At 34.3% G+C, this 12836-nt stretch overlaps 1 protein-coding gene across 1 annotated transcript; it reads right to left on the bottom strand.

The window, feature by feature from the left end:
* Nucleotides 1–365: 365 nt before the first annotated feature.
* On the bottom strand, nucleotides 366–11021 carry LOC117324571 (protein enabled homolog). The gene is made up of 6 exons (XM_033880491.1): nucleotides 10802–11021; nucleotides 8850–8894; nucleotides 5560–5606; nucleotides 3072–3473; nucleotides 2200–2325; nucleotides 366–1888 (listed from the first exon to the last, which is right to left on the bottom strand). The coding sequence occupies exons 1-5, from the start codon at nucleotides 11019–11021 to the stop codon at nucleotides 2272–2274; spliced, it is 768 nt and encodes a 255-aa protein (XP_033736382.1). The 3' UTR covers nucleotides 366–1888; nucleotides 2200–2271.
* Between the last annotated feature and the right edge of the window lie 1815 nt (nucleotides 11022–12836).

Raw genomic sequence — 12836 nt, 5'->3', positions numbered from 1 at the left:
TCCTCGTCCTCGTTGTATATCCTGCAACAATACACGAATCATCGTTAATTATTTCTTAAATATAAAAAAGCCATGAGCTTTAGTGGGTGTTTTTTTAATTTGAAAATTAACTAACGCTAGTTAGATAAACGTGATAAACAACCGTGACTCGTTGAAGAACATGTTCATCCCATAACTTATTTACCTACAAATGAACCGAGTTCAAATTCTTCCAATTTATCAACTAAACTATGCGAGTCAAATCACTACCGATAAGATATAGTTCGTAATGAAGAAAAGTTTATCATCTATTCTAGATAAACGGCTTATGTATATGGTAATATATATGTAAAATGTGCAATTTTAAAAAATTACTCTGACAATCATCAATTTTGTATTTCTATTATTGAAGCACTTGTAAAATGACTTAAATGAGCATTAGTCCTACGGTAAATCCACAAAACGTGTCCAGGCCGATATTTCGAATGCCAGACGACAACGAATACATGAAGTGCGAGCAGAAGGCCTTAAAGTAGTCTGTGGTCAAAGGCCCAAGGTTAACTAATCAGAATTGTTGGTGTAGGGGGTCATAAATGACCAATCGGAGGCTGCGAAAGTGGCTACGTAAAGATAAACAATAACACACTGTTTCGAATTTAATCATGTGCCGTATGAGTGAAACCAAGGTAGTTATTGGGTAGATATTGTTCCAGGTACATCCACGTAATCAATTGTAGCATATCGTAACAATTCATAATTTAAACATATTCCTGGATACATACAACCACTTTTGAATATCCAGTACAGAATAAAAATGGTTAATCTGGAAATAGGAATGTTAATTAAATTATAAATAACAGCATCAATGAAATAATGCTTTTTCCACCAATGCATACCGACATAGATATGAAATAAAAATGATAGGATAAGGAAAAAATGTCAAACTTAAATGGATTCTTTCTGTTTTCAAAATAAATAAATATCTCGGTAAGGTACTTGAAGTCTGTATAGTAAACGGCACATCAAGTGTCAAATCAAGGTCTTTTGTCCATTATGATTGACTGCCCATTCGTGGCCGCGTCAACAGGGAGATGTCTACCTTGCCTTTTCGAAATTGTTGTTACAAGTTGCTCAATACTTGACTCATGTTTCTGTGGACACCCTTATCAGGTAACGATGTGGTTTAATTAAAGGCGAACGTCGATAACTCTAGCCGATTGAATCTGCAGTCTAATCCAACTGGTTTTTCCTTGGACTGGGATCAATTCCTCGCAAGGTAAGGGTCCTATTTGTTTTCCGTTGTATTGGCATTATTCTTATTCAAATGCGGAAATCACATCTTATGGGCAATGATCACATGAAGGACCAATACACTATATTTACTTGTAAAATCAACTAAAAGTTAATATTTAAAAAAATCACAACAGGTATTGATATGCCATGGGACGCGCTCTCATCTCATCGACCAGCTGGAAGTATATTAACAGTTTTATCTGCCATTTTTGTACTATGTATATAGTATTCAAATATAAGTATGCACATATATTACGTCACGATCAGACAATGTGACACAATGATCATTGAAGCATGACGTTGTTCACAACAAAACGACATGAAATTCACTTGTCCTTGGAAATTCCTTAATGCAAGGTTGTCAACAACTCCATAGAGACATTGTGGTGATGTAGATCCCTGACAGGACACTGTCAGTCACACACATTGTATAACTGTTAGTATCTCTATTTAGGTGTTGTATTACTTGTCTTATCATGAAAATATCGACAAAGACTGATCAAGTCACACAGAATGATAAAAACAAAGGGGATAGCCAACATGGCAGCTCCAACAAGTCCTACTGCTTTCGCCGACGGTCTGGGGTCACTAGCGCTTATTTTGCGTCTAATACTGGCTGAAAAGGACAAGATAGATCATTCAGTAACAATCCGTACTACAATCATTTACATGTTCATTATTTTCTGTATTTAGCATACAACAAATGCAATAGCTTAGTACACCTTCCGTTTCATTATTTTGGAGAAAGATACTACAATTATTTTAGTACAAGTATAACAAAAATTACGAAATGATTTTTTTAATTGACTAGACATGGATCATAAGCAGGAACGAAACGCAGCTGGCTTTCTTTATATCAAACAACAACAAAAACAACAACAACAACAGTAACAACAACAACAAGGATGAGGAGGATTGAATACTTACAACTTGTTTTGGTTTTATCTACTTTTAACTCTTCCTTCAGCTGATTAACGGTTTGCACAAGTTCCTCAAATGTTATGTTTGCCATTTTTCTCGGACATGCGCAGTCCACACAGTCAGGATCGCGAGCTGTAATATAAGGTTCATATTCCCTTACATGATGGTCACCGTAGAGATATTATCCGGGAAATTTAACTCTGATATTTCTATTTTTACAATATTACAATCTAGAATTAAAGAATTGGCATACACATAAAGTAAAATTGCAATCAATGTACCAAACCCATGTTCTATATATTAGTATCAGTGTTCATATATTTCAGAATGTTGAATACACATTTTCAAATTATTTCCAACAAATGAAGACATAACTACCACGAACATATGCACGCACTCTTAAGATGAGCAAGGTCAGGAGGAATGCAGGGATGCATGGCCTATTTGTTGTTGCAAGAAATATTTCAATTTAATCGCACTAACTGAATACTGACAATGACATGTGACAGACAATTCATATCATGAATTTTATTATTAAATTAATAAGGACTTATCAGTACATCCTGATAGTTTTGGGACGAGACGCTTTTCCCATGAATGTTCTGATATTAATTAATAGAATATTCCATAACCCCCACCCCACACACACCAACACCACCACCACCACCACCATCCACCAATGACCATAGGATATGTCTGTTCTGAACAGAGGTTTCAGGCATTGCTCTAAATCTTGATTTTTTCAATATTTTTGTTAGATTAAACTATTGCTTTGTGTCACTCCTCTGCCAAAGTACAATATGTTTCTATATTAGGTACCCATTGAAAAATAGCAGTTCTGAACATTGTTTGATACAAGATTCATATTGCTGTCTAACCAAGATTACTCGATGTCGTTTCCCATGCTCCAGCAGATGTTGTAGTTGTATCTGGAGTTGTTGTGGTATCCTGAAATACTGTTGTTTTATCTGGAGTTGTAGTCGTTGTTTCTGGAGTTGTAGTCGTTGTATCTGGAGTTGTAGTCGTTGTTTCTGGAGTTGTAGTCGTTGTTTCTGGAGTTGTAGTCGTTGTTTCTGGAGTTGTAGTCGTTGTTTCTGGAGTTGTAGTCGTTGTTTCTGGAGTTGTAGTCGTTGTTTCTGGAGTTGTAGTCGTTGTTTCTGGAGTTGTAGTCGTTGTATCTGGAGTTGTTGTGGTATCCTGAAAAGCTGTTGTTTTATCTGGTGTTGTACTTTGATTTGGAGCTTCAGTTTTTGTTTCCGTGGTTGTTGTAGTAAATTTAGCTGAAATAGTAATAGTTGGAATATTACTACACCTTCTATACGCAAAGAAGAATACAGAAATGTATGCTTTGAAGGATACAGAGGATCTTAAATGAATGTCAACATGGCCATGTTATATATTGAATTCCATCAAAACACATGTAAGTTGAAGTTGACGGATAGAAATCTGCTCAGTGATTCATGACTTTTATGAAAAAAAAGACAGACGGACGTCGGACGTCTCCATGGCAGCTCACCAGCGCTTTGGGCTAAGTGAGGCGAAATTAAAAATGGCCTTTTTCTTTGGCTTAAACATACCAACATTTTATAATATAAATATATATATCTATAGTTTGGATTAAATTTTTGCCATACAACAGATTTGGTAATTTTGCCTTAAGAAGATAAAAATAATTCAATGCGTCAGCCTATAATGTAAATCAGCCACCAATTGAAAAACAAAATGTTTTGCACGGAATTGTTGGTACAATTGTGCTGGAAGAGACCAAAATCGTTTTCGACCAAACCGCAGTATTTGAATTAATAGTGTCTACTTGGAGAACATTGAAATTCATTGCAAAAACAAGATTATATGACGGATACTTTCAACAATAATGTGTATGAAAATTGTTCCTGAATGACGCACATTCAAACTTTATTGAGATCTGAGAGATTATCCAGGAAGTTTATAATCCTAACTCCATCCATCCAGAACGAGGTTTCTGGATTCCGCCCGACGTTTGGAAAAAAACAACAAAAAATAGGCTTTAATTCAGCAATAACAGTATGGACTATATATTTGCTATATATTTGGGCTGCTTACTCTTACTCTGATTGGCAACTGACTAAGGTCCATGTCAGGTCATATAACATGCGCATTAGATAAATTTCCGGTGACCTAAAAAGCTGAAATCGGGACAGAAGATATGAAGAGCACTCGTGTAAAGTCTACTATTCAACATACTTGTAAATGATATGCGTCTCTTCATAAGACAGGTTATTTTCAAAAAAGAAGGATTATAGTCACCATTGAGGCAATCGTATGACGTCATTTATGCATGACGTCATAAAGTGTCTGTACACATTGTAATACAAGTGGTCCAGAGGGCCTGGATATTTCATTGATTATGGTAAAACACTTTCCACTGGACCCACTTGGACTTTAGAGAAGTATTTTATAACAATACAGACAAATTACCCCCTTTTGCTCTTTCAGTAGAAATGAAATATTAAATGCAGATAAGTATACATCGGACAACTTTAGATTTGTATAAGAATTATACGTAAGTAATGCGCAATAAATAATGAATGATAACACTAATAAAAGAGAACTGTGTTCATTCAAGTGTGTGTAGTAGCATTGCTCCTAAAGTATATCTATTAAAAATGCACATGCCCTTAACTTCTTCTGAGTGCAGTTTGTTATAAACAACACCATAATATCGGGTACAACACACACCCTAGCTATATCATATCGATCATGGTCAGACAAGCGCTTAGTTTTGAAAATCCTAAGGACCTGTTTATAAACATACGAGTTATCTGGACAGTACACGTCCATAATCTTAAGGTACATGTCCACACATACATAAAATCTCCGTTCAAGTTTATTTTACCTGTAAAACCAGGGCTTCTTACGAAGCGACTACGGTAAACACACCTGGCCGTATATGCCCAGGGCCATTGAGACTCCACTCTAATTGAATCCTATTGTAACACCGTCATGCTTGACCGCAGACACCTTACTGGCTTCCAAACAGGTTTTGCTGGTGAGGTACTGCATTAGTTATTTAACGAAACTGAAACACGTTGTTATGTAAGATTCCATTGAAAATGTATACTGTACCCGCAGTGGACCCCAGGTTACCCTGCACTTATACAATCCAAGGACATAATAACTATGTATTTCACCCATACATTGCCCAATATTAGCAAATCCAATGGCAAAAATTATTTCCTTTCAAAAAAATCCAGAGCCATTTCTGGAACTGGCATCATTATAAAAATAAAACAAGTTGTTTATCCATTTGTCGGAAAGGTACTGCTATCAATATTTTACATGAGTATTGATTATAAATACCAAAAAATCATTGACACATGCACCTACCCCTCTGAAGTGGTCTGTTGTTACATAGAGTAGGTGAGTTTGCAACACTGAAAGTTAAAATCTAAAAGGTCTTTTTAGAATTCAAGCATAGGATAGTACCTTTGTAAATGTCATATGGTTATCAATAGAAAAGTATAATTTCTTGCGTGTTACCTGTTTTGAGATAGATTTTTTAAAAGATTATATTTATTCTCGCTGTAAACGAACCAACAATTTGGTTTATTAGGAAGAGTTGGTAGGCCTTTGTGAATAAAAGAGTGTTACATTTTCAAAAGAAACAGGTAAAACCATAGCTAATCTCGTAAACACCCTGGTGTGTGTACAAACTATTTCAATAGCAAATAATATTCACTGGAAGTCTGGTCATGAACCTTAAACATCCGAAGTCAGTGTTAATAACAATAAAACCCCATTACTAAAATACATGCATCACACAGTTCATGTGTAATGAAACTACAGTAAGATAAGTTGGCCTACGTTTTGACGTTACCTGTCTGATTACGAAAACCCATTACATTGCTGTTCGGAGAACTTTTCGAAATTTCAGAGGATAACACTACACATACATTAAAATATGACTACTCCGTAATGTAACCGGGGATGTCAAATGACCACTAGGACATGATTTGTTTTGTCGTGATTTCTTTATTACACCATGACAAGTACAGTAAGTTAAAACACCTACACTCTGTATCAAACATAAAAGACTAAAATTACAAAAAGCACATACATTACAGGATACAATCAAGGGAGATAACTCGCGAATCACACTAGTTATGCTAAACACGAAATATAAACTATCTGGACACATGTAAGTATATTTTACTAAGATATTAACTTGATAAGAATAATCTTTACAACTATCTTATTCAAATTACATTAGATATCGATCATATACATTTAACATGAAACTGATCTTTGAGACGAAAGATCTACTCTATTATAAATCACCTACAAAGAGATCTGTATCAACATATATAGACAAACTGGATGATCCCATAATAAGATGTGTCCTAGGCTCGGTTATAACCGGAACAAGGACGTTAAGCCCCATCAATCAATCAATCAATCAATCCATAATAAGTTGCACAATATTATAACACAATAAAAAGGTATTCACTTGTGTATGGCACAGAGCCGTTTCAACCTCATATCATGATCACCAGTACTCCATGTTTCTAATGATAATCTAAAAAATGCATAAAAAACAGTTCTTTCTAATAATTCTGAAGATCTATACATATATAATGGATTAATTTAACCAGTACTCGTATATATATATATTACTGAAAAATACTACTCTGTATAAGGCAAAGTTACAATTCAAAATGGAGATTTTGAATAAAGATAATAATTTAACTTAAATGCCAAACTAATAAAGTTCACAGCAAATCTACACTATAAGCTAGTTAGATACAATAAATTGAAACAGTAATAATTTACTAAAACCATAACTTACCTATAAATTCTCTGTCTGTCTTTCAGTCCTTTGTCAAAAATGTCCCGACTCAAAATATGTAGGTCTGATCAGTTTGGCAGGCTGTAGAGAACTAACTTCCCTTACAAAGAGATTCCCGCCAAACTGACCAAAGGCTATTATACTATTTAGGCCAATGGAAAGTATGAAAACCTATCACATGTACGTCATGTGATGTATAAAAATATAACTATACAGGTAAGGTAACCTAAAAATAGAAATACAGGTAAGTCATCAAACAATCACTGCCTGTAATCTATAACACACAAACACCTCTTCTGTTACACACACACTGAACAATATGGGCACAAACATATAAATAACACAAGTCAATAAAATGCATACATACAAATTATATGCAGCAGCATGAAATATTAATCACCCTATTACAGTAACGATATTTGAAATGAAATAAATGTTGTAATGGATTGCCAGTGAAATGATGATATAAAATTAGGTGGAGAAATTAGACAGAAAAGTGATTGGTGTCTGAATTCTTGATCATACAAATACCTGACAGTTGATTAAGATAATTGAATATCAATTTGCTAGCTGATGGATACAACGGATGCATTCAACTATGTCGTCGTGTTTGGGCTCTTCAATGATTGCCAAATGTGAAAGCATTGAGGGAAGTCTGGAAAGTCTAAAAGCAACTGTTAAAATGTAGAGACAAGAAGGGGAATTTGTCCCACAATATAATTAATTATTCAGATGATGGTTATTGAACAAGGAAAAGGGGATTCCAGAGACTGAATAAATCACAAGCAGTCATGATCACCTAGCAACTAATGTTTCTTGTTATACAATTTATCATTTCGTTTCACAGCATTAAACTCGTAAAGAGTTCTTGTAGGCTGAACTACCAAGAGAAAACGAATAATTCATAGTCCGAATACATTACTCGTACAATAGGCCGAGCATGTGACTGAAATCCCATCAAGATATACAAGGTCACGAGAGGATGTATTGATGTTTTAAAACGTAAGTCTAAAATTACCATACATGTTGTGCCTGGTCTACAACGCATTCGATTGCTTAAAAATTTAAAGGGTAGAAAAAAAATAAATGCCTGATTATTGGAAAAATGTCTAAGTGAATGTTGCGTTATAGCCGGTAGAATTGCTGTGTTTTGTGGGGTGAATGTGTGTTTTTGCACATTAAGAGCACACAATATATTGTCTCTTTTGTATTTGATCTTTTCTGTTTCAATCTTTATCTTAAATACACTAAGACATGTCTATATGGAATCGATACTCTGTTTAACGACCACATGAACCCAGTCATCACCTCTACTAAGAGACCACTTCTCAATCGCAAGTGGTAGCATTGTCAAGAAATGTTACCAGTGGTCAATTGACAGGGCCTGAGGAGAGTAACGATGCGTACCTATCCACATGGAATCGCCCAGGTTTGGACAAAATGCGACAGAATTACAATAGAATTATGAGGTTAAAAGATATATTAGAAGCATTGAGGTATGGTGTATCCATTTTTACAATCAAATATAGAAAATTATGAAACTTTACTAAATTATGAGCCTTATGTATCTCCCCATCCAGATTTTGACACTTTTCTCGACCTTTTTTGAATTTCCTCCGCTGCTTTCTATGTATCAACGATGAAAGCCCTTAGCATCACTGATGACTCCTAGTACGAAACAGGTGTATGATGAAGTTTAGTTTAGTTTTATCTACTGTATCTCACTCTCAAGTAATATTGAACGGTGCTGCCATCTTGTGTGTCTTTTGAACAATATATTGAGCAAGCATCAGGACAATGGCAGATATTAATAAAGGGTTTTTCTACTTACCATCAACGTAGATTTCTAGGAAGTCGGCTCTGCCATCATTAGATTCTACAAAAACAAATTGTGTTAAAATAATTGATACGAGTAATTAAATGTAGATTAATATGGTTGATGATTATGTAGTAATGAGCAAATTATTGCCAAGTTCTCGAAGTTAATTTTCTTCTCCAATTAAGCACTCGGATATAAGCGTACATATGTATGTGTGAAAAATAACAAAGTTCTACGACCAATGTATCAGCAGCATTCACCCATTGCTTGAATCTTCAGGTAAGGTTTATTTTCACAGGACAACTCAATGACGTCATAAATGGGTTGACGTCACAGTGAGCATGCGTTTTGATATGTTTATTCTCAAATGAATGTTATTGATATATATGTGATAGGTTAAATGCTCTACAGCATAATCACGAAAATGCTTACTGACATATAAATTACTTAAGGGTCAGTTTTAGTTTTTGGTCTATGTACAATCATGCGTATTCAAAGTTTATTCCTAGTCTGACCAATATATATATATATATAAACACGACATTTAGAACTGATGATAGCATGTTTCTCAAACTGTGAGCTACAATTCATATTTGCTTTATCTGTGAAATTGAAGCAATTTTTAAACATTTTATGTTAGGTCTCATTGTAGAAGTTGGGGACAACATCACTGAACATCATACGGGAGGTCGGTCGCATGCCATCCAGAACAATCAGGGTAAAGTGACCTGTCCAAGGATACAACCACGACAGCACAGACCGACCCGTTTCCCAGCTTCCCGAGAAAAACAAACCGACACTTATAGGGAGTATCAAACCACACACCTCAGATCTTCACCTGAGGTTACGTGGCCGGCGCTCTAACCGACTGAGCTATTAAGACCCCAGATGAAGATTATCTTTTGGAAGTTGGAAGATGGTTATGGATGGTGTACTATTTTAAGAACATTTTAGCGCAATACCTGGCCTCTGTATTACAACTATATGAATACCATAAATTGTATTAGTCACATATTTTATAAGAATATTATGATGTCATTAGTAATTCATGAAATCATAATAGCTGCAGGGTTGTCTCTTTGGACAAAATTATACATACCAAATCTAGATTTGTCTGTATTATATAGACATTAATTTGAGAATTATGAATATAGAGGAAAATCATGTTGAATTTTAAAAAGAACAGATATTTATAAAAATGTAACAAAAATGGTCATGCAATAATACAAAATATTGTTTCTGGACGTGTAGTTGTTCAAAATCATTATGATTTGTTGTTGATGCTGGCATTTGCATTTGAAGAGTTACTTTGCGTTAACAAGCACAATGGCATGGATATTCTATGCAATATATGTGATACACATGAGCTAATTGTGTTCCCCTGAAACATGCATCCGTGTCAACAGCACGGCTCGTGGTTAGGCATAATCTATACTGACAATTGAAAAAGTTGCTTCTGTTGAATTGTGTCATAGAAGTGATTTATAGGCTTGGAAATATCACTTGATTAGTTATTTAGGTGAGCCTTCAGTGATATGGCCATTCCATATGAAATTGCTTAAACGCGTCAATCATATATGCAATAGCTTCTCATTAAAGATCTCATCTATCTGATAAACTGCTATTGGCATGCATGCAATATTAGTTTAAACATTATTTTATTCAACAAGACACAATAACATTACATATACAGAAAATTGCAAATGGGATGGGAAAACAAGCTTAAAGCTTATATTAATTCCTTTCCCAAATGCAATATTGCTTATTATTATTTTATATTTTTTGTGTGTAAAAGAAGAGGATAAATATTTTATTCTTTAAATTCATTAATATAGTAGGTTGTTTATTAAATGACAACCAATCTACAGCAGAGCAAAATCTAAATGCAAAATACAAGATGACAAAGCGAAATATAAAAAATACATAATTTGAAATCGAGCTATGGTGGGCATACCGATACATACCATAAAGTGACTGCCATGTTGTTGGTCCGTTTAGAGTTGAATAAATGATAATCACTTTATCTTTTGCGTTCTGTGACTCAAACTGACATGGTGCCTCCCTTTGAGAATCTAGAACCATGAGCCATCCGATATCGCCAGGACAGGATTTATACAGCTTGTTGATAATGAAGAGTCGCTGTACTTCTCTGGAAAAGAAACTTTCTTTTTGAGGACATGACATTACTTGGATTTTTAAAGGTTTCGACACTCAACAGCACGACCACAAAAGATAGCTAGCGTCAGCTGATATGCCCAAATTTTCAAACCATCACACTGTATTAAAATGTTCTCGTTTAATGGATTTTCAAGAACTTTTTTGTATACAAATTAGTGGTTTCTTTTTTTTTTTGTTTGCAAGCGGATTCTTACAGAAGTTTGCAAACAAAATTTGTTTCATACCCCGATGAAACTAAAAAAAAAATGACATCAACGCTTATAATTAGTTTTTGAAAATGATTTTCTAATTTAAAACATGTTTTATGTACAATTTTACTGGTTTTAAATGGGATTCTTTTTCTCAAATCAATACGCAACGTCAATTGTCGTATTGTGACGTCACATTTTTCGCGCCATTCTCGGAATTTCTTTCATTTAAGCATTGATGTCATTTTTTTTTAGTTTCATCGGGTATGAAACAAATTTTGTTTGCAAACTGTATGAATCCGCGTATTGTGACGTCACGTTTTTCGCGCCATTATTTATTTTTCCTTCAAAGAAGAATGAAAAGAATTTTTCGACCAATCACATTTGAGTATTTACCATGAAAACAAAGAAAAATTAATTATAGAAGAATGAAAAGAATTTTTCGACCAATCACATTTGAGTATTTACCATGAAAACAAAGGGAAATAATTTGCTTGACTAATAACTTGATCTCTAATTGTTTGTTCCGAAGATGATATCAGATTTGAAAAAAATGAGGTGATAAGTTTTGTATCGTCCATACTGAGAGATTTGTTTTGTTTTGATAATGGAAATAAATTAGACAGTTTCTTTAATTGCTATGTCAATTTATTCTGAATTCTAAAAAGAATTGAATTTAGACAGAACTATATAACCAATCAAGGCATTTATAGCAAACGTTTAGGGAAATATGAAATGAGTTCTAAAAATATACAAAAAAGACAGAAGACCCATCTGCGAACAGTTCCGTTTCTCTTTCAACCCGATAAAGCACATTTGAAGAGTTAATACATTTGTCTATGATAAAAATAATTTCAAATAAAAATGAAATGAAATAATTTTACAAGTAATTTGCTTGAAGTGTCGATGATGTTTGCTGGATAAATGAATAATGACGTCACTTACGCTGTCACTTTAAAGTGTTTTCCAGAGTTAGGCCGAGAATTACTGTAAGTATCCTTCAAATTAACGTCAGGGAAACTTCTCAGGAGGTTAGTGGCAGAGAACCAGGATTCTTTAGTGGTGTTTTTCCCATCAAAATGAAAGTAACTTCTTTCTGTATTACCAACCTTCACTGATACATTCACCTTAGTAAAATAAAGGTTTATTAAAATAATAATTTATCAAATATAAACATAAAAACAATAACATTTTATTCATTAACAAATATAAAGAATATATAAGTGATCAAAAATGTACTCGTCCTGAAAAAATATCGCAGCCTTCCGTTCTGTGCGATTTTGGCGATGTAACGAGTTTGGCGGTATAACGAGTTTGGCGGTATATCAGGTTTGCCGCTCATCAGCCTTTGGATATGTTCAAGATCATGGTACAAATGCACAACACAACGAGCTGAATACTACTTTGTACTAGAAAGTCTTTTTCTAACTTGCTATGTACAAACGCAGGTGTTCATGTTCTTTGATGTGCCAGATCTGATGTAACCTGGATCTGACTGACATGGAGCTGATGACGTTTACCCCACCGGAACACCTGCATGGTCCTATTCTGATCTTCTTATCCTTGTATCTATGTGAATCTATATTTTGTTTACAATCTTTTGTTTACATATGTTTTATTGGTTTAAATAAAG

The sequence above is a fragment of the Pecten maximus genome, chromosome 3 (assembly GCF_902652985.1).
Source record: "Pecten maximus chromosome 3, xPecMax1.1, whole genome shotgun sequence".
Taxonomy (NCBI): Eukaryota; Metazoa; Mollusca; class Bivalvia; order Pectinida; family Pectinidae; genus Pecten; species Pecten maximus.
Note: the sequence above shows the minus strand (reverse complement) of the source record. Positions and strands in the feature narration are given on the sequence as shown.